This window comes from Aquarana catesbeiana, linkage group LG03 (assembly GCF_042186555.1).
Source record: "Aquarana catesbeiana isolate 2022-GZ linkage group LG03, ASM4218655v1, whole genome shotgun sequence".
In the NCBI taxonomy this organism is placed as follows: domain Eukaryota; kingdom Metazoa; phylum Chordata; class Amphibia; order Anura; family Ranidae; genus Aquarana; species Aquarana catesbeiana.
In genome coordinates, this window is record NC_133326.1 from 177,335,133 (window position 1) to 177,359,030 (window position 23,898).

At 41.0% G+C, this 23,898-nt stretch overlaps 1 protein-coding gene across 1 annotated transcript in view; it reads left to right on the plus strand.

The window, feature by feature from the left end:
• SEMA3E (semaphorin 3E) overlaps window positions 1-23,898 on the plus strand; it is a 270,516-nt gene that overhangs the window by 168,141 nt on the left and 78,477 nt on the right. Inside the window, exon 5 of the mRNA XM_073619549.1 lies at window positions 3,046-3,139. Coding sequence (XP_073475650.1) covers window positions 3,046-3,139 — 94 coding nt within the window. The remainder of the gene's footprint in view (window positions 1-3,045; window positions 3,140-23,898) is intronic.

Below are 23,898 nucleotides of genomic sequence, written 5' to 3' on the forward strand. Positions count from 1 at the left end.
CTAGGGCTGGTGACAGGTATTCTGATGGGCTGTGACAGGTAGTCTGGGCCTGGTGACAGGTCATCTAATGGGCTGGTGACAGGTCCTCTTTATTTGTGGGGAAATCAGGACACATTGCTTTATTGCTGAAACATTTTTTCTTCTAGGTCTCCTCTTTACACATTGAGGAGGAGAACCCGGAAATGGCATTACAGCCATTTATTGACATTTGTGACCGTCTGTGGTTGGACACAGCCAGTCATGTGGTAAAGAGCCAATTTCATTGGCTCTTTACCCAGATCGGGGATGGGTTGTTTCCGAGGGACATGCCTAATCCCCGATCGCCGCACTGCGCGCCTCCAGGGTGTGCACAAGCAGCGATTAGGAGCACAACACATGTGACCGGCTGTGATTGAACACAGCCGGTCACATGGTAAAGAGCCAATTTCATTGTCTCTTCACCCGAGTTCGGGGATGAGCTCTGTCCAAGGGACACGCCTCATCCCCAATCACCACGCTTGTCTATGGCCCAGTATGGAAGTGGTTAAATAAAACAGAGAAACCTGTGTCATAGGTGCACCCTATATTACTTGTTTATTTTTAAATCAAAGATTATAAATAAATAGTTAAAAAAAATAAACTAGTACAACATTTTTTAAAAAGACGAATACGCACTCCATTTCCATACAGTTGCAAAATACAGATGGCCCAGCACTCCCGTATGAAAAAATGTACCCTAACAGCAGTCAAATGTCTTGTATGATGAGAGAATAGGCATCCAGTTTACACATTGCACAAAGTCTCCAACAATTTTTTATATGTTCCTATGGGTAAATGTTATTATAGCAGTAAAAGATAATTTTTCATGTGTTCAGGTAGGATATAGTTCAGAAATGAAATAATGAATCCATAGTAAGCAGGTATTTAGTTTGCTTCCAATATACTATTATTTAAAATGTTTTAAAACCTTCTCAGAGTGTCACTGGGTTGGAGACTAAACTTGAGTGGCTGTTTCCAATTTTTCTTAATTTGCTTATTTCTTATTTATAAAATAAGCTGATGTCAAAATATCAGAATCCCCAAAGGTTACAACCTTATCTAATAGATATTATCATATAATTGTAATCCCTCTTCAACTGTAATTGTCAACATGTGGAGAGGAACACAAGCAGTATGTGAAATAGTGACTCCACCTGACTCCAAACTGTTTCCAGCAGTCACAAGCTGTTCTTAGATGCTAACATCTTTGAAATGATAATTGTTATGCACCCTGTAGCTTCTGAAACTTTTGTCTATGCACTTAGTATGTCTTCTAGTTGTGTCCTGTTTTCTTGTTTTAGTAGATGTTAGTACCACCCATTCAGTTTTTTTGATAGAGGACAACAAGTTGCTATGCTTACAACTGTAACCCTTTCAAAAATATTTCTCCCAAGTAGTGAACACATATGTGTGCAATGTACCGTAATAATATGTGGGCAATTTAAATGTATTTGTTTGGTTCTATTGCTTAGTCTTACAATTGTAGAGACTGCTAAACAGAAAGATCAAAGCTAGAAAAACACTACAGTCAATACTCAGAACTCTGTGAGGAAAATTGGTCATTTTTAAAATCTAATTTAGCAAAAATTACAGGAAAAAGCCTTATCTGGTAATCCCACTTCACAAAGCTTGTGGTTAACAGATCCTATCTTTGTATATTCCACAAAACCAACAATGCCATACATTTTTACTACATAGATTTATGAAAATCAAGGATAATATTCTAATCAGCATCTGCTTCAATTGCTATTATTATAATCAGTATCATAAAGTATCTTTTACTGGTAATTTTACTGGATTTTACCTTAAGTTAACTTCTTTAATTTTCTCCATCATTTAAAAGATCATATGGTATAAAAAAATAAGCCCTTTTATTAAAGATATTAACACTGGGTAAAGCATGTAAAAAATATGACAACATCCAAAATAGGTGAATAAAAACAAACTATCTTCAAAATATCACCAATGTGTTTAATATTGGCATCTACTGTATATATATATATATATATATATATATATATATATATATATATATATATATATATATATATATATATACTGTATATGCTACCTAGCCATGTTACAGTTTATCTGCTAGCAACAAATACAATGACTCAATTAACTAGTAATGAAAAGCAAGAAAACCTTGCCACTGTCCATGATTACTAAAAAAGTGGTTTTGATAAAATAGATGGAAAATACACATGGATGTTCTGTATATTGAAAATCTCCTCAGCCAACATATACAGATGCTACAAAAGTTGGCAGTTCTTGATGTGACGTATGAATTATACTCTAATGTGATTTAATGTACTGTAACTGACTGCAATGCCAGCAAATACAGTATGAGGTAGCCCAGAGTCAGTATTATCATTATGATTGTTACCCGTTTGGTCGGCATAGCCTGACTTCTGATTGGTTAGCTTCCCTATACTTTGCCCCCTTTAATGCACATCCTTGTGAGCCATAGATTGACTTGAATTTTCCCGGGATTATGGGTTGATTCCGGGGTGGGCCTCCCTTCATTGCATATCCCAGCATGGGATCCTTTGAAGTGAGTTTTGAATCCCATTGAGGTTTGAATCCAATTGTTTGTACACAAAAGCCTGGGCCCCGTCTAGTCTGGTCTTCTCCCAGATATGTGTGAAGATGCTATCTTCCGGCCTGCATAGATACAAGCTAAATGATATATATTCCTAATTACAATATTTTACAGCTATTAATGAAGATTTCACATAAACTCATAAGGCAACAATCATCATCATTGTAATTTGGTAGAGTTGAAAATACGAATATGCATGTCAAAATTCACTATTGGTATGACTTCCTTGTAACCCGAACTTTACAATTTGAAAATACCACAAGATATCTGCAAGGTTCACAAGAATTGTATTGTAAAAATCTATATTATATATTAATGGCACACATATTTGTTCATATGCTCTTTTTTGCAGCTTGGTATGCCATCTATTCAATTGTCATATCATATAATAAACAAAACTTTATATTTTATTTATAATATTAAAGGAACATGTTTTCCATCATGAACCTCAAAGACCTGAGAGAGGACGTGGAAGATGTCCTTTTGACCGAAATTCTTCTGTTACATCAATATTAACAGGTAATTCTGATTTTTTTTTTTGACCTTGAGTATATTATGTGAGTATGTGAGTATATTTTGTACTCAGAGAAGTCAAACTTCCACAAATATGACTTGTTTTACTTTTTGATATTGCTATGTATAATGTTTATTTTTTGGTGTTTTGTGAAAAGCTATGCATGAGTTCCAGTGACACCTACAATCTATAAGTTTTCTGGCAAATTAGGGCCAACTTAGTGCTCATACTACTACACAGTGGTTCAACAATGCAAGAAGGTGCACTAGGGTGCTGTTGTGAAGTATACTATAAAGTAATGCTTGTTGCAGCCATACCGGCTGAACTCAGTGACTTGTATGCTCTAAACTATAGGACATTTTAATTGGTCGTTAGTGGGGACTTCAACTCTTGGCATTTGCTGAATATTTCCCAGTTTGGAAGAATAAACACAATCAAAATTGATACCCTCCCTAAACTTTTATACCTCCTCCAAATTATTCTGATTTCCCCTTTCCTCTACTTTTTTCTAGATGATTACACAATTTGTTTGGCAGAAATGGTTTTCGTTGCTGAGATTGAATACCCTAGGAATACCCTAAACTTTTCACAGGATTTGGTCTTCCATACTTCCATCTCTATAATGTCTCTTTACCTTCATGGATGTAGGAGTGGTTCCTATGTAGTCGACCAGGATCTCTTTCCAGTAGATCTACGGGCTCTTCCCTGGGACTAACCCCATTTTTTCTCGTTTATTCTAGGTGCCTCGCCACTTACGGTAGCGTCTTTGTGCGTTTGGTACAAAAACAGATTGTCTCAACTTATGTACTGAATCGTCCCCATTGACTTCATTAGTGAACAACCCAGATTTTTCTAGCGGTTGCCAGTATCTTGTGAAAGGCTTGTGAAAGGCTTGGTTTTGAAGTCTCCTTGACTTCAAGCAAGACACTTTGTTCATCTTAGTTCTGGACCTCCATTCAATTCTCATATCTTTTCAGCTGACAGCCTTGACTGGCTAACTTATCATCAATTATTAGCTTACTGTAGACAGCTTTTCCAGTCAGGCAAGATACATGACCCGCTCATGGATTTTGAACGTCTGTGCTCTCTTTCAGAATCACCCAGACATACATTATTGAAAATGTATAAATTGCTCACCCTCACTTTGATAATATTCTACCCTCTATGTCAGCTTGGAACCAGGACTTGGGTTTTGAGTAGACATGGGCCAAACACACCCTGTTCGGTTCCCAGCAGAATTCCCGAACAGGGGAAATGTTCTGACCCAAAAGACGAACAGCATTAAAGTCTATAGGAGATAAACAGGAAAAATCAAAAGTGTCCATTTTGGAGGCTTATATGAAAGTAATTGGCCCTGGGGGTTATGTAGCAATGCACATTTTTTTTTTTAAAACAATGTTTTTTTTCAGGAGCAGTGATTTTAATTATGCTTAAAGTGCAACAATAAAAATGAAAAATTCCTTTAAATATAGTGCCTGAGGGGTTCCCTTAGTCTGCATGTAAAGTGGTTCATCTGTAGCATATATAGAACATGCTGCAGCAAAAATGGAATTTCCACAAAAATAAAAAAACAAGTTGAATCCCATTTAAAATGACCCACGGTTACAATTGACGGCACAATTGAAAAAATAAAGAAAGAATGTTGTGGGGTTCTCCCCAGTCCATACCAGGCCTTTCAGTTCTGGTATTGATTTTAAGGGGAACCCCACGCCAGTTTTTTTTAAAAACAGCATGTGGTCCCCCCCAAAATCCATACCAGATCGTTATTCAGGCATGCAGCCTGGCAGGTCAGGAAAGGGGGGATAAGTGAGCAGCCCTCCCCTCCTGAACAATACCAGGCCACATGCCCTCAACATGGGGGGTGGATGCTTTGGGGCAGGGAGGCACGGGTCCTTGACATTACAAGGGGCGGGGCCATCAGGTGACATTGCTAGGTGACCCCACCCTTACCTATATAAGAACTATCAAAGCGCAGAGGAGGCATTCGGGGACTAGCCGTCCTAGAAGGTGGAGCATTAGTTTTATTTTTTGGGTCCGACGGACAGCGTGATTGTATTTAATGCACCCAATGTATTTAATGCACCCCCCCATGTTGAGGGCATGTGGCCTGGTATGGTTCAGGAGGGCAGGGCGCACAGCCATTTTTTTATTAAATTTTGGTGTGGGTTCTCCTTAAAATCTATACATCCCATACCGCAAGATTTTTTCAGAATTTTGACAGAATTAATTAGTAGATACGTATGGGATAAAAAGAAGCCTAGGATAGCGTACATAGTGCTGAGTAGAGAAAAAGCACGGGGGGGATTGGCTATCCCCGATTTCAGAAACTATTACAAAGCGATTGTTATATCACGGGCTCTGGAGTGGGAAAAAAGTAGTAAAAATAAAAGGTGGGTTAATTTAGAAATAGGGTTAAGTAAGGCACGTTTAAATCACATGATATGGAATCCCCTGCTCTATAGGAGCTTAGGTAATGAAACGCACTATATAACGCACCTTACATTTAAAATCTGGGACCAGATTCACCAAATTAATCAGTGGGAGTTTAATTCTCCCTTGATTTTTCTAAAAGATAATATGTTTTTCCCCCCAGGGATGGAGAAGGTGGGAGAAAATTGGATATTGAACAGGGAAGCACAATTAAGGGATATTATAAATAGAGGGAAAATTCGAACACTACAGGAATTGGAATCACAAGGGGATTTAATGTTACTAAATGGGTGGCGTTATAGCCAACTCACGCACTTTGTTAGAAGCCTTCCTGGCCCCTTAAGGGAGGAAGTGGATTATAGATTGATAGAGAAATTATTTTGTAGGGATTCAGTAAAGAGGAATATTTCTGAAATATATAAAATTTTGATGAGAAGAGTGGGACTGGAACCACCGCCATTTATTAAAAAATGGGAGGAGGAATTGGGAGCAAGCTGTGGTAGGGAAACGGTGAGGAGTATCCTGGGCGCAGCGCATGGAACGGCAGCTGACATGAAAACGAGGGAGAGCAATTACAAGTGTCTAGCCAGGTGGTACATGACCCCTGTTAAAGTTAGTACATTTTCACCGGTTAATAGAAGAGATAACGGGTACGTTTATCCAGTAAGACCCCTGGGAGTGTTTGTTCCATAGGTCAGAGGGAGGAAAAAGAAGGTATAAATCCTCATTAATCCCGGTGCTGTTAAATTCAGCAAAGAATGTAATCCCAAAGAAATGGCAGGAATCGGAGGCCCCGAAGATCAGGGATTGGATTACTAGAGTGAACGAAATCTATAGTTTAGAGAAAGTAGAGGTAGAAGACCATTCAGATAGGGACCAAGAGGAAGAGAGGGGTAAATGGAGTATCTGGGTTGCTTTTAAAAAAACTGAATGATATGTGGAAGTCATGACACAGTAATTTTTTGAACACGAGCACTCTGGACCCGATATGACCACAGGGGAAGTAAATGGTCTGCGAGGGAAGGAAGGGGGTTGGGGAGGGAGGGTAGGGAAGGGAAAATTGGGGGGGGCTCAATAATATTTTAAATCTACTATGTGAAACATATATTTTGTTACATGATTTCTTGCGCCCCACCCAACTGTAGGGGTTTTTGTAATGTAATTTTTGTAAAATTAAATAAAGAATTAAAAAAAAAAGCTTCACCCAGGAACAAGTGTCAGATGTAAAAGAGAAACCACAGTGGCTAAGCCTGCTGACTGTATTCCAACAGAGGAGGTCTGAGATGTGTCTGGTAATGAGCCTCAATGCTGGTTCCAGGATAACGGACCTAAAACATGGAGCCATCCAGTGGACAGGGGGTGCAGTCTTGGGAATCACAGCGCCAATGGATGGGACCAGAGGAGTGTGAAGACAGGCTGTGGAACCATGAAGGTGCTGCCCTTATGCAGAGACAAGCGATTACATCAACCGCAGCGCCGGATAACCTACGGGCGGAAGTCACTGAAGTGTGGGCACCTGGAGGGCAAGCTGGTGGGTGAAGTCCCGCCACAATGATGACGCTTTGCGTGCCTGCACCTTGTCAAAGTCATGTCTTTGACAAGGCGCATATATAGTACTAGAGGTAAATCTTCCATCAGATGAAACATAGCTCTTAGAACTGACCCTTTTAATTGCATTTAATAAGACAGCAATTTAAATCCCCCATCTGAATGATTGAGTGTCATTCAAACAGGATTTATTGTGCTCAGTGCACATTCCACACACGCGGTAAAGCACACATGTAGCTGTAAATAGGCCCATATAGCTTCCCTTTTCAAACACACTAAACAGCAGCACAAAGATGTGAACCAGCCATATAGGGAAAAAAAAGGGTTTCAAGTGCATTTTCATGCAGTAAAATGTTTGAGAACACAGAAAAATGGACACATGTGAAGAGACTGTTACAAGTATTTGGTTATCAAATTAATCTTGTCAGTTACGTACATTCCATATCCTTGGCAGTTATGTCAATATGCCTCCAACATTGAAAGATTAAGATGGCATTAACCACTTAAGGACCGAGCCTCTTTCTGAGATTTGTTGTTTACAAGTTAAAAACAGTTTTTTTTGCTAGCAAATTACTTAGAACCCCCAAACATTATACGTTTTTTTTCTAACACCCTATAGAAGAAAAAGGTGGTCGTTGCAATACTTTGTCACACTGTATTTGCGCAGCGGTCTTACAAGCGTACTTTTTTTTGAAAAAACACACTTTTTTGAATTAAAAAATTAGACAACAGTAAAGTTTGCCCAATTTTTTCTTTTATTGTGAAAGATGTTACGCCGAGTAAATTGATACCCAACATGTCACGTTTCAAAATTGCGCCTGCTCGTGGAATGGCGACAAACTTTTACCCTTAAAAATCTCCATAGGTGACGTTTAAAAAATTCTACAAGCTGCATGTTTTAAGTTACAGAGGAGGTCTAGGGCTAGAATTATTGCACTCACTCTACCGATCACTGCAATACCTCACATGTGTGGTTTGAACACAGTTTTCATATGCAGGCGCTACTCACGTATGCGTTCGCTTCTGCACGTGAACTCGTCAGGACGGGGCGCGTTTAAAAAAAATAATAAATAAATGTTTTTCTTATTTATTTTACCTTTTATTTTTACACTGTTTTTTGAAAAAAAATGTCACGTTTGTTCCTATTACAAGGAATGTAAACATCCCTTGTAATAGAAAAAAGCATGACAGGACCTCTTAAATATGAGATCTGGTGTCAAAAAGACCTCACATCTCATATTTAGGCTAAAATGCAATAAAAAATAAATAAAAAATTGTCATTTAAAAAAATTATTTAAAACAAAATGGCCCTTTAAGAGTTGTGGGCGGAAATGGCATTTTGATGTCGCTTCCACCCAGCAATTGTATGGAGACAGGTGGGGGCCATCTTCCCCTCACTCCTCTTCATACCCAGCAACTGACAGAACGCCATCGCCTCCACCGCTGCCAAGGGCTCCGGTAATCGGCGGAGGGCACCGGATTGCGGCGGGGGGGCCCTCTCCCGCCACCGACAAAAGTGATCTAGCGAATCCACTTATGGACTGCCCGCTGAATAAGAGGATACTGGGGTTATGGCAGCTAGCTGCTGCCATAACAACGATATCCTCCTTCAAACAGCCGATGTAAAACTGTGGCGGGCGGTCCATAAACAATCACCACATCAGATTACAGAACCCAGGATTTTTAATTTCATAATCCTTTCATGAGACACACATATGACTGGAATTTTACAACACGTCTTAACATAAGCTGCCAAATACACAATGTTTTCAAGAGTATTGGGACACCTGCCTTTACACACACATATGAACTTTAATGGCATCCCAGGGAGTCCGTAGGGATCAATATTGAGTTGGCCCATCCTTTGCAGCTATAACAGCTTCAACTCTTCTGGGAAGGCTGTCCACAAGGTTTAGGAGTGTATCTATGGGAATCTTTGACCATTCTTCCAGAAGCACATTTTTGAGGTCAGGCACTGATGTTGGATGATAAGGCCTAGCTCACAGTCTCTGCTCTAATTCATCCCAAAGGTGTTCTATCGGGTTGAGGTCAGGACTCTGTGCAGGCTAGTCTAGTTCCTCCACCCCAAACTCACTCATGCGTGTCTTTATGGACCTTGTTTTTTGCACTGGTCCAAATCATTTGGTGGAGGGGATTTATGATGTGGGGTTGTTTTTCAGGGGTTGGGCTTGGCCTCTTAGTTCCACTGAAGGGAACACTTAAGGTGTCAGCATACCAAGACATTCTGTACAATTTCATGCTCCCAACTTCGTGTGAACAGTTTGAGGATGGCCCCTTCCTTGTTGGATGTATGGAGAAGCCAGAGGCAGCTATCTGCATTTACATTATGTGAGCATGTACTCAAATTAACGCCCTTGGCAATCAATTTTCGATATTTATAACAGCATATAGAGTGAACTTTGCTCGCTAACTCCATTGATCGCACTGCTATCTATGTTACCTGGGTCGGTCGTCCATCAAAAAACCCAGATTTTATGCCATTTTCTCTTGGCTGGCAGACAACTAATCTCTCAATATTGGAGGTCCAGAGACACCCCACCGCTGCCTCTGGGCTGCAATTGTGAACGATATAATGAGGAAGGAAGAGATTTTGGCCTTTGATATGGATATTTCCGCAAAGTTCTTCTCTGTGTGGATGGCATGGATCTTTTATTCTGATAATTTGAAACATAATCTGTAGCTATTTTTTTTTTCTGTGTTGCTATTCCTATGCATGCGATATTAATTGTGACATCTTCGCTTTTGTTTGTGCTTAGGTACAAACTTCTCTCTTTTTTCCTCTCCTCCTTTTGTGAGACCTTTTTTCTCTTCCTGCTCTCTCTCTTTCAGCCATCCAAAATCTGCAGTAAATACCCATGATTCACACATTACCCATGTTAACTTCTCTTTGAACTTGACATAAAAGCAATTCCTGTATTTACTGTGCCACATTGAGGGGAGTGCGACCTATAGAAATTCCCAGAATGAAGTGCAGGTTTCCCTGGCTATGTCCGCCCTGCACCAACATTACCATCATTCCTCTGAGGGCCATGCTCCCCCCTTCCCGCCACCAGTGCTCAGTACCTGACCTCTCCACAGTGTCACCACTGCCTTCTCTTGGAAGTGCAGGCCTCTGCAGCATCGCCAAGAACCGGTGTAGCTAGGAGGCTGCCCTCTGGTGCCAGCTGTGCTAGAACAGCCCGAAGGAGGCTACTGTCAAGTGTAGGCAGTGCAACCTCTTCCAATGTAAAGTGAACCGTGCCAACTCTGCTGTCATCTGTGCCAGGCACCACTGGCCAAACATTGCCTGCTACCATGCACCCAGGGCTAGGTGAGCCAGAGAATGAGCTCCCAGAAGATTTCCACTTGTACTGACGATGAGCAGTAAGAACTACAGCCTGTTCTGTGTCTAGTGCAAAACCCTATGTATAAAATGTGCTTTTAGTGTCTGGAGAAGGGCCAGCACCACAACCAGGAAGTCAATGCTCTGGGGGCCATGTGGGGGTTGCACAAGGTGAGGGGGGACAAAGGGGGCGCATAGGTAAGCTCCATATGGTGGGGGTGCACAAGGGAAGGGGGGCACAGGGAGAGGAGGAAAGGGAAGCTGCACAAAAAGAGGGGAAGTGGAGTGCACACATTTGGGGGTGCTGCACAAGGTGAGGGGGAGGACAAGGTGAGGGAGGGGGAATGGGGAATGGAGAAGCTGTACAAGATGAAGGGAGGATGGGGAGGGGGTGGAGGTGGAGAAATTGAGAAGCTGCACAAGATGGAGGGGGAGAGGAGGACAAGCTGGGGGGGTTATCAGGGGTGCACAAGATGGGGGAGCTGCACAAGGTGAAGGGGAGATGGTGAAGCTGCTGGCGGAAGGGGGTTGGGACAAAAAGCTATGGGGGGTGAGTGTGTCACTTGTTTTCAGGGTCATTGAGGGAGATGCAGGTGAGACTTGAAGTCCTGCCCACCGCTGATCCACCTCCACCCATGGCTCAGGGAGACTCACCCGCTGCAGATTTCCCTTGACTTTGCTCTTTCCTGTTCTGCAGTGGCTCTAGAGTTCTGAGGTAGTGACTCCTCCAGTACCTGCACCTGGCTGGACCACCTGGACCCAGAGAGCAGGGATGCAGCCGGGGCTAGTGAAGGGGCATTGAAATCTGGGTGAATCAAGAGGATGGTTAGGCTGGCTGTCAAGAACCACTCTACATTCACATGAGCACAATACATGTAAAAAAAAAAATATATATATTAATAATCAAAAGAAAAGTATGTACAGTATTTACAGCACTAGCATACGCTAGCTACGCTAGGAAAATGAATTATTGCAGACACACCGCTACCATGTACACACAAATAAATATCTGTTTAACCACTTTCCGACCACGCTATAGCAAAATGATGGTGCTATGGTGCGGTCGGCCAGTTCTGGAAGGGCATCATATGTCCTCCAGACACAGCTGATCACAGATCAGGGTAAAGAACCAATCAGCGTCTTTTTACCACATGATCAGCTGTGCCAAATCACAGCTGATCATGATGTAAACACACTTGCCTGATTATCAGTGCAGCCCCAACAGTGCCCATCAGTGCTGCCAATCAGTTTCAATCAGTGCCCATTAGTAGTGCCCATCAGTGCTGCCAATCAGTGACGCATATTAGTGCCTATCAGTGCCGCCTATCAGTGCCCATCAGTGCCACCTATCAGTGACCATCAGTGCCGCATTTTAATGCAGCCTCATCAGTGCCTCCTCATCAGTGCCCACCAGTGCTGCCTATCAGTGCCCATCAGTGCAGCCTCATCAGCGCACATCAGTGAAGGAGAAAAATTACCTGTTTTCAAGATTTTATAAAACTAAAAAATAACATTTTTCAGTTTCAGACTATGTTTTTGTTTCAACTAAAGTTGTAAGCTTGAACTCTGGAATGCACTATTTGTCTTTCACACAAGTCACAAAATGTAGTGGAATATAGTTCATTCTAATTTAACTGGTTTTATAAAGTTCATAAAATATAGACACATCGTTGTTACTACTGAAATGTTCCATATATTATATGTTTTACGTATAAAATATGTGCAGATGTTCAATGTTTTATATATACTCCAAAGAACTCCCTCTCTGAGCGATTGGATATGGCCTTTACAGCCCAATAATGGTCCTTTGTGTAAGGTTGATTGAAATATGTGCTAACAGAGCCTATCCACATAAACTTGTCATCTACAATGCTCTAACAGCCACAAGTCTGAACTGTGGTTTCTAAGTCCAGTTAGCTATGTTTTGTAGACAGTTAAAAAAAATTAAAATTGGGTTTAGTGCTACACACTGTAAATTGCATGTGTCACATCAGTACACCAGTTATCCTAAGTAACAAAGAACTTTATTTTACTAGTGTATATTTAAAACCATATTACATGCATATCAACAAGTATTATTTTGCCTAAATTGAGGTCATGCAATACAAAGAAAAATATGTTTCCATGTAAAAATTCTATAAATAACATTTGTTGCAGTATATTACTGTCCACATTGCTATTATATAGTGGCAGTGGACTGTGATTTCAACATTCAACAGGTCTCCTGTGTGCATGCAGGTGGGCATTGTCCTAAGTAGTAGGCAAACATTTACTTTACAAGATGCACTAAAAATGTGACCAAACAGCAAAAAAGCTGTCATACATTTCTTCCACTTTTCCTTCTTTTTCTTTCTTTTGTTTTTTTCTTCCTTCTGATATTTTACCAAAAGCCTACAGTAAATGGTGTTGCTAAAATAAAATGCATAGGTATGTATTTATTACAGATATTTATATAGCACCAACAATTTAGGCAATACTTTCGATATATTCTGTACATTCAAATTAGTTTCTTCCCTCAGTCTAAGGTCCCTACCCCACAAACATACTCACTAAAGCCATACATAAACTTCAGTGTCATTGTACATCTTTGGATGTAGTATACTGTATAGTCACATAACTTTTTAAATCTTTAAAAGGTCAGATGCCTAATTTAAGCTCTCTTGCTAGTTTGTGGATCTCTAGCGGTATATAAAGGGTACCATGGCCAGATGTACTACATTTGTGTACAGTATGTGTAAATGTGTGTGTGTATTACCCTTATGTACTACATACACTTTGCACTACACATACATTGAGACCTTATGCTTACTGGGTAGAAAAAAAGTTACATGGTAACAAAGTAACATAATAACAAAGTAACATAGTAGATAAGGTTTAATAAAGACAACAGTCCATCAAGTTCAACCTGTGTAGGTGTGTGTGTGTACTCATAAGTGAGGTCCTCCAGTCCCCATAATAATTTAGTTGCCCTTCCCTGGACTTTGTCCAGCTCCAGCACATCCCTTCAAAGGATCGGTGACCAGAAATGGACGGAATACTCCAGATGCGGCCGAACCAGAGTTTTATAAAGTGTCATAATAATAATTTTATCCCTGGAGTAAATTCCCTTTTTAATGCATGTTAATATTCTGCCGGCTTTGGTAACCGCAGCTTGACACCGCATGCTATAGCTCAGTCTATCTTCTACTAGGACCCCTAGATCCTTCTCCATCCTGGAAGCCCCTAGAGATTCTCCCCCTAAAGAGTAACTTGCGTTTACATTTTTACCCCCCCAAGTGCTTTATCTTACATTTACCAATGTTAAACTTCATTTGCCATGTAGTAGCCCACTCCATTCATTTATTTAGGTCCTCTTGAAAAGTTTCTATATCCTGCTGTGTTGTTATTGGCCTGCATATTTTTGTGTCCTCAGCAAATACTGAGATCAAGCTATTTATACCATCCTCTATATCGTTTATGAAAAAATTAAACAAAACTGGTCCCAGGACAGAGCCCTGGGCTACCCCACCAACCACTCTAGACCATTCTGAGTATACGTTATTGATCACATTGCTTTTACATTTATTTTTTCAGCCTGTAAATGCACCTGTATATTAGCGTATGTGTCCATGCACACATGGGCATTAACAGGCATTTTAAATCCATCACCAGCACTTTCAGGAGACAAGCGTCTGGCCAGAAGAAAACTCATGAACATGCTTAAAGGCATATTGGTCAGAATAAATTAATATTTTTGGCCAATAGAATACATTGACACCAAAGGTGCAAATGCACATAAACTTGCAAAAGCGCGTGAGAAAAATGCGACTTTTACTATGTTTTTTAACCACTTGCTGGCCGCCTAACGCAGATATACTGCGGCAGAATGGCACAGGCAGGCAAAATCATGAACCTGGTACGTGATCTGCCTCCCGCGGGCGGGGGGCGCGTAGAGTCCCCCCGGTGCCCGAAGTGGTCGGCATCCTTAGGGGATCGCTCCCAACGAATGAGAATCTTCCTCTGCTGCTGTATAGTAAACAGCGGCAGAGGAAGTGATGTCATCTCTCCTCGGCTCGGTATTTTCTGTATCGGCGCCGAGGAGAGAAGACATCTGAGTAAGTGCACAAACACTACACTTACAGTAAAACACACCAGGCACACTTTACACCCCCCCATCACCCCCCGATCACCCCCTGATCCCCCCCCCCAATTACCCCCCCTGTCAAAGTGACACCAATAGCAGTTTTTTTTCTGATTACTGCATTGGTGTCAGTTTGTGACAGTTAGAAGTGGTAGGACAGTTAGTGGTAGCCCCCTTTAGGTCTATGGTACCCCCCTAACCCCCTTAATAAAGTTTTAACTCCTTGATCACCCCCCGTCGCCAGTGTCACTAAGCAATCATTTTTCTGATTGCTGTATTAGTGTCACTGGTGATGCTAGTTAGGGAGGATAATATATAGGTTCACTGTCAGCGTTTTATAGGGTCAGGGACCCCCATATACTACCTAATAAAGGTTTTAACCCCTTGATTGCCCCCTAGTTAAACCTTTCACCAGTGATCACCGTATAACTGTTACGGGTGACGCTGGTTAGTTAGTTTATTTTTTATAGTGTCAGGGCACCCGCCGTTTATTACCTAATAAAGGTTTAGCCCCCTGATCGCCCGACGGTGATATAAGTTAGGTTTTAGGGTCAGATAGGGTCTGCGTTGCCCCAGGCAGCGTCAGATTAGCGCCAGTACTGCTAACACCCACGCACGCACCATACACCTCCCTTAGTGGTATAGTATCTGAACGGATCAATATCTGATCCGATCAGATCTATACTAGCATCCCCAGCAGTTTAGGGTTCCCAAAAATGCAGTGTTAGCGGGATCAGCCCAGATACCTGCTAGCACCTGCGTTTTGCCCCTCCGCCCGGCCCAGCCCACCCAAGTGCAGTATCAATCGATCACTGTCACTTACAAAACACTAAACACATAACTGCAGCGTTCGCAGAGTCAGGCCTGATCCATGCGATCGCTAACAGCTTTTTTGGTAGCATTTTGGTGAACTGGCAAGCACCAGCCCCAGGCAGTGTCAGGTTAGTGCCAGTAGAACTAACACCCACGCACGCACCGTACACCTCCCTTAGTGGTATAGTATCTGAACGTATCAATATCTGATCCGATCAGATCTATACTAGCGTCCCCAGAAGTTTAGGGTTCCCAAAAACACAGTGTTAGCGGGATCAGCCCAGATACCTGCTAGCACCTGCGTTTTGCCCCTCCGCCCAGCCCAGCCCACCCAAGTGCAGTATTGATCGATCACTGTCACTTACAAAACACTAAACACATAACTGCAGCGTTCGCAGAGTCAGGTCTGATCCATGCGATCGCTAACAGTTTTTTTGGTAGCGATTTGGTGAACTGGCAAACACCAGCAGCCTAGTACACCCCGGTCGTATTCAAACCAGCACTGCAGTAACACTTGGTGACGTGGTGAGTCCCATAAGTGCAGTTCAAGCTGGTGAGGTGGCAAGCACAAGTAGTGTCCCACTGCCACCAAGAAGAAGACAAACACAGGCCCGTCGTGCCCATAGTACCCTTCCTGCTGCATTTGCCAATCCTAATTGGGAACCACCACTTCTGCAGCACCTGTACTTCCTCCATTCACAACCCCAACCAAATGCAGTTGGCTGCATGAGAGGCATTTTCTTTATGTCCTCCCGAGTACCCCTACCCAACAAACCCCCCCAAAAAAGATGTTGTGTCTGCAGCAAGCGCTGATATAGGTGGGACACCCGCTATTATTGTCCCTCCTGTCCTGACAATCCTGGTCTTTGCATTGGTGAATGTTTTGAACGCTACCATACACTAGTTGAGTATTAGCGTAGGGTACAGCATTGCACAGACTTTCACAGGGTCTCCCAAGATGCCATGGCATTTTGAGAGACCCGAACCTGGAACCGGCTACAGTTATAAAAGTTACAGTTACAAAAAAAAGTGTAAAAAAAAAAAAAAAAACACAAAAAAATATATAAGATAAAAAAACAAAAATTGTTGTTGTTTTATTGTTCTCTCTCTCTCTATTCTCTCTCTATTGTTCTGCTCTTTTTTACTGTATTCTATTCTGCAATGTTTTATTGTTATTATGTTTTATCATGTTTGCTTTTCAGGTCTGCAATTTTTTATACTTTACTGTTTACTGTGTTTTATTGTTAACCATTTTTTTGTCTTCAGGTACGCCATTCAGCTGCAGCGCGGATCTATTTATCTTGACAGCAACAGCGTTTGCTCCCACAATACATAAAGCCATGACTCCAGCGCTGTCGGAGGTGATATATGCTGAAGCATGGGGGCAGCAGGGGTGGAGGAGCGATTTGCTCCTAACTTTTGGGGCGGATGCCCCCATGCTTCGGCATATATAAATGGTGCATGTATGCCTATCATTAGAAATGGGTGGATGAAGGGAGGTATTCTAATGGTGGGCATACCCACCAATCAATCTCTTTTTTTCATTCAGCCCATTCAGCTGCAAATACTGTGTGAAAAAAAAAATGAAACACCCACCATTTTAATCTGTAGGGCCTTTTGCTTTAAAAAAATATATAATGTTTGGGGGTTCAAAGTAATTTTCTTGCAAAAAAAAATTATTTTTTCATGTAAACAAATAGTGTCAGAAAGGGCTTTGTCTTCAAGTGGTTAGAAGAGTGGGTGATGTGTGACATAAGCTTCTAAATGTTGTGCATAAAATGCCAGGACAGTTCAAACCCCCCCAAATGACCCCATTTTGGAAAGTAGACACCCCAATCTATTTGGAGAGGCATGTCGAGTCCATGGAATATTTTATATTGTGACACAAGTTGCGAGGAAAAAGACACTTTTTTTTTTGCACAAAGTTGTCACTAAATGATATATTGCTCAAACATGCCATGGGAATATGTGAAATTACACCCCAAAATATATTCTTTTGCTTCTCCTGAGTACGGGGATACCACATGTGTGAGACTTTTTGGGAGCCTAGCCGCATACGGGACCCCAAAAAACAAGCACCGCCTTCAGGGTTTCTAAGGGTGTAAATTTTTGATTTCACTCCTCACTGCCTATCACAGTTTCGGAGGCCATGGAATGCCTAGATGGCACAAACCCCCACAAATGACCCCATTTTGGAAAGTAGACACCCCAAGCTATTTGCTGAGAGGCATGGTGAGTATTTTGCAGACCTCTCTTTTTGTCACAAAGTTTTGAAAATTGAAAAAAGAAAAAAAACATTTTTCTTTTCTTTCTTCATTTTCAAAAACAAATGAGAGCTGCAAAATACTCACCATGCCTCTCAGCAAATAGCTTGGGGTGTCTACTTTCCAAAATGGGGTCATTTGGGGGGGTTTGTGCCATCTTGGCATTTTATGGCCTTCGAAACTGTGATAGGTAGTGAGGAGTGAAATCAAAAATTTACGCACTTAGAAATCCTGAAGGCGGTGATTGCATTTTGGGGCCCCGTATGCAGCTAGGCTCCCAAAAAAGTCCCACACATGTGGTATCCCCATACTCAGGAGAAGTAGCAAAATGTATTTTGGGGTGTAATTCCACATATGCCCATGACATGTTTGAGCAATATATCATTTATTGACAACTTTGTGCAAAAAAACAAAAAAAAAATTTGTAATTTTCCTGCAACTTGTGGCAAAATATAAAATAATCCATGGACTCAACATGCCTCTCAGCAAATAGCTTGGGGTGTCTACTTTCCAAAATGGGGTCATTTGGGGGGGGAGGTTGAACTGTCCTGGCATTTTATGGCCTTCAAAACTGTGATAGGTAGTGAGGAGTGAAATAAAAAATTTACGCTCTTAGAAATCCTGAAGGCGGTGCTTTGTTTTCGGGGCCCCGTACGCGGCTAGGCTCCAAAAAAGTCCCACACATGTGGTATCCCCATACTCAGGAGAAGCAGCTAAATGTATTTTTGGGTACAATTCCACATATGCCCATGGCCTGTGTGAGCAATATATCATTTAGTGACAACATTTTGTAAATTTTTTTTTTTTGTCATTATTCAATCACTTGGGACAAAAAAAAATAATATTCAATGGGCTCAACATGCCTCTCAGCAATTTCTTTGGGGTGTCTCCTTTCCAAAATGGGGTCATTTGGGGGGGGGGGTTGTACTGCCCTGACATTTTAGCACTTCAAGAACTGAGATAGGCAGTCATAAACTAAAAGCTGTGTAAATTCCAGAAAATGTACCCTAGTTTGTAGACGCTATAACTTTTGCGCAAACCAATAAATATACGCTTATTGACATTTTTTTACCAAAGGCATGTGGCTGAATACATTTTGGACTAAATGTATGACTAAAATTGAATTTATTGGATTTTTTTATAACAAAAAGTAGAAAATATCATTTTTTTCAAAATCTTCGGTCTTTTTCCATTTATAGCGCAAAAAATAAAAACCGCAGAGGTGATCAAATACCATCAAAAGAAAGCTCTATTTGTGGGAGGAAAAGGAATGCAAATTTTGTTTGGGTACAGCATTGCATGACCGCGCAATTAGCAGTTAAAGTGATGTAGTGCCAAATTGTAAAAAGTGCTCTGGTCAGGAAGGGGGTAAATCCTTCCAGGGCTGCAGTGGTTAAGCAGTTTTTCTCCTATCAGTAGAAAAGGCATTTAGAGGAGCTGAGTAAACACTCAGTGTGCATGAGGCCTAATTAATCAAATTAGCTGTAAACCCTAATTGACTTACATTTAGTTTTGCACTATGCAGCATTGCTTTTTTAAATATGTTTCCACTTTTTGATACCTTATTGAAACTCAGTGTTGCTGCTATCATGCATCATCTTTGCAGCCACTTCATGTCTAAATTCAAGCAAGCCTGCATTTCAGCAATAGCTACGTTACATTTTTCAGGGTAAGTTTTCTGATAGCAGTAGGTCATGGCAACTTGTACTCTCCATTGGAAGTCTATGTGACAGGGTGACAAGAAAGAAAAACAAGTGGAGACAGATCATTTTCATTCTTTTCAATATTTTTTTTTATTAGAGTATAAAATTGTAAAGTAAAATACAACAGTAGCATTGCATATGGTCATAGATAATAGTAATAAGGTTACCTTGATATTACCTGAGTATTTATCCTTTATTTAGAGGGTACGCACATCCTACTACACAATGTGGATGTCACGCCCCCATGAACGCACTGGTCCCAGGTTGGCAATAAGATTTCTACACATACACGTTGTTGTCTGAATCGTGCAGACTACTATTGCATTATCTGTGATGATTATAAAAAATAACAAAAAACACAAGTATAAAGATAACAATGGAAACAAAAAAAAATAATACGAACACTGTACCAGAACATGAGATTATTTCTTTTAATACCTTTTGGTGAGATTTTTACTGATGGGGTCAATGATTATCAGGAAATCTTGATGTCCAGGGTGCCCATTGGTTTTTGAAAGATCTCAGATGGTCAGTTTGGGTGGCAAAGTATTTTTCATAGGAGTGTTGAATTATAGCCCTGCTTACCACATCCTCAGTGTTAGGGGATAGGGTGGTTTTCCACTTGGCAGTGATAGTTAATCGGGTCGCTATTAGTATATGTGTTACAATACTTCTAAATTGGAATGGGATTGTGTCTATAGATAGATTAGGAAGAGCTAAATGAGGGGTACTTTTAATAATTAATCCAGTTACTGAGGTTATTAGTTTGAAGATTGTGTACCAAAAGCTACGTATATTTTTGCAATCCCATAGAATGTGAGTTATACTACCTTTAGACCCACATTGTCTCCAACATGTATTCATTTCAGAGGGAAAAATTAAAGATAGTCTTGCTGGTGTAAGATATGTTCTATGGAGAATTTTAAGCATTTGATCCCCGTGATTGGTGCAGTGGGAATTGCGGAAGCTAGATTGGATGGCAGTTTGCCACTGTTTAAGGGGGTATACTGATCCAAGTTCTTTTTCCCAGTTAGACATATTAGATGTCTTTACAAAATTCTCATTAATTTGAAGTAGGCAGTAGAACTAGGAAAAGCCTTTAGGTTTATCCTACTGGGTCTTCAGGTATTGCCATAAGCCCTGCATTTTTTAGTGTATATAGTGTAGTCTAAGTGGGTGGTATGGAAGTGTTTTAGTTGGATCAGGGCGTATGAGGTGGGTTTTGGTTGTTTTGATAGTAGTTCTTTTATGTCATTATGTTATCTTACAGCCAGGGGTGGATTCTAAGATTAGGAATAAAATATTCATACAGCTGCAGAGGTAGTTCCTCTTGGTGTAATATAGTTAGGGTCAAGCTGCATATTACATTTTTCCCAAGCTGATAGGGTTGCTGCTATGAAGGAAAGTTTGGGCATATTATTTGATTATTCGTCAGTTTGGCTATTAGTAGGGAAGGTAAGTCCCTATTGTTCAGTGTGGCTTTCTCAGTTTGCACCCAGAGTTTCTCAGACTCTGGTTCAAACCAAGCTTTCATTTGGTCCAATAATGCTGTCATGTAATAGTTAGGAAGTACAGGGAAGCCAATTCCCCCTTTGTGTCTGTGTCTCTGGATAACTGAGAATGATATTCTAGCCATTTTACCATTCCAAATAAATTGTCTGAAGAGTTTATTGGTCGTGTTAAAGAAGGTCTCAGGTATTCTGACTGGAATAGTTCTAAAAAAGTAGATGATTTTGGGCAAGCAAAGCATTTTCAGTGCTGCTATTCTTCCTAGCCAGGAAAGTTCGTAAGTGGAAATATGGTGCAGGTCCTCTTTTATAGTTTCCAATTGAGCTGGAATTTTTTTTTCATAAGTGGAGGATTTAGGGGTTGTTTTTTTAATTCCCAAATATGAGATGGATTGATACATCCATTGAAATGGAAATTTTTGTTTTAGTTGGGTTATTTGACGTTTAGAAACATTTACAGGAAGAATACAGGATTTAGTAATATTACATTTGCAGTACGATACTGCACTATAATCTTGCAATAAAGAATACATTTTAGTCAGGGAAGAAGCCAGATTGTTGAGTGTGAGAATCACATTGTCCGTGAAAAGGCCTATTTCGTGGTTGTGTACTCCGACATTAACTCCAGATATCGTGCTATAATTTCTAATGGCCTCCGCCAGGGGTTCCATCATCAGGGTGAATATGATCGTTGATAGGGGACAGCCCTGGCGAGTTCCATTTGTAATGTAAAATTTTTCAGAGATGGCATTGGACGTAAAAACTGTAGCTGAGGGTTTAGTATATAAAGCTGAGATTGCTGAGAGTATGGGTCCATGGAGGCCAAACTTCTGAAGGGTTGCGGTAAGGTAACCCCAGTGTGCTCTATGAAAAGATTTTTTAGCGTCCAAAGCCAAGATTACAGTGGGTGTTTTCCTTTGTTCTACTATTTTGAGGAGATTAAATAATCTCCTGGTGGCGTCGGGTGCTTGTCTTCCCTTGACAAATCCCACCTGGTCAGCTTTCACTAGTGATTGAGTTACTTTAGCTAGTTTATTGGCCAACATTTTTGCATAAATTTTTAGGTCTGTATTCAACAGAGAGATGGGTCTAAAATTTTGCGGAGTGTCCGGCTTCTTCCCTGACTTTGACAGGGTATTAATAATGGTCTGTAACATTTCTTCAGGTAAGTTGGGTGTCGATACAAAGCTGATGAACAACACTCCCAAATGAGGGACTAACGTTTGAGAAAAGACTTTATAATATTATGACGTGAAACCGGCAGTATCAGGTACTTTGTTTGTTGGTAGGGCCTGAATAGTATCTGAAATTTCTTTGTCTGAAATTGGGGCATTAAGTGAGTCCAAGTTTCTGTAGTCAGGGTGGGTAAAGTCAAGAAAAGAGTTAATAGTCTGGGTTGATGGTTGAGGTCTCTACAGTATTTCAAGGCATTGGCTATGGAGGTAGGGTGATGTTCTAAAACTCCACTGTGGGGATCCCTAATAGGGATGAGCCAAACACCCCCCTGTTCGGTTGGCACCAGAACATGCGCACAGGCAAAAAATTTGTTCGAACACACAAACACCGTTAAAGTCTATGGAACTCGAACATGAATAATCAAAAGTGCTAATTTTAAAGGCTTATATGCAAGTTATTGTCATAAAAAGTGTTTGGTGACCTGGGTCCTGCCCCAGGGGACATGGATCAATGCAAATAAAAGTTTTAAAAACTGCCGTTTTTTCGGGAGCAGTGATTTTAATAATGCCTAAAGTGAAACAATAAAAGTTTAATATTCCTTTAAATTTCGTACCTGGGGGTGTCTATAGTATTCCTGTAAAGGGGTGCATGTTTCCCGTGTTTAGAACAGTCTGACAGCAAGATGACATTTCAAAGGAAAAAAAGTCATTTAAAACTACTCATGGCTATTAATGAATTGTCGGTCCGACAATACACATAAAAGTTCATTGATTAAAAATGGCATGGGATTTCCCCACAGGGAAACCCCGAACCAAAATTTTTAAAAAAATGGCGTGGGGGTCCTCCTAAATTCCATACCAGGCCCTTCAGGTCTGGTATGGATTTTAAGGGTAACCCCACGCCAAAATTTTTTAAAAAATGGCATGGGGTCCCCCCAAAAATCCATACCAGACCCTTATCCGAGCACGCAACCTGGCAGGCCGCAGGAAAAGAGGGGGGACAAGAGAGCACCCCCCTCCTGAACCGTACCAGGGCACATGCCCTCAACATTGAGAGGGTGCTTTGGGGTCCCCCTCAAAGCACCTTGTCCCCATGTTGATGGGGACAAGGAAATAGGAAATAGGTGCAATGATACTTTTTTACCTGTAGGTGGTGCTGTTAGACCAGAGATGGGCAACAAAATCAGCTTTATGTAGATGGATTTATCGGTATCCAGAATAAGGTAAGGATGAGATGTTCTTTGTGATCCACGGGTACAGTAAAAACATGAAAAATAAACAAAAGTAGGAACAAAAACATGAACATAAAAAAGTGAGCGAGTTCACATTCTGCGAAAATTTTCGCAAAGGATTGGAAGGGGTTTTAGCTCCCAGTAACCTGAAACAGACATCCTGATAGGAATGTGGCCGTGGCACCTGATATACGAGTATCTGGAAGGTTGTATTGTTGTGAACTTATGTGGATTGCCATTCAGGAGCCACCCTGAGTGGTGGGGATTTTGAGGGGAAATTGTCATTCTTCTCAGAGAGCAGGTCCCATCTCCTTGCAAGGTCTAACCCATCTTATATTTCGTTATGAGTGCGGTTCTCTCCTGTGATGAGGATTTTAGTGGGAAAACCCCATGTGTATGGGATCTTATGATTCTGGAGCAGTTTGGTAAGTGTAGCCAGAATCCTGCATGCTGCCATGGAATGTTGAGACAGGTCTGCGAACACTGATATATCAGAGTAGGGGTTAGGTAGTGTTTTGTTCTTCCTAGAAAATTGCATGGCCTCATCTTTAATGTGAAAAAAATGGATGCGGGCAATGACATCTCTGGAGACTTTTTCTGGTAACTTTGGTTTTGGAAGGCGGTGGGC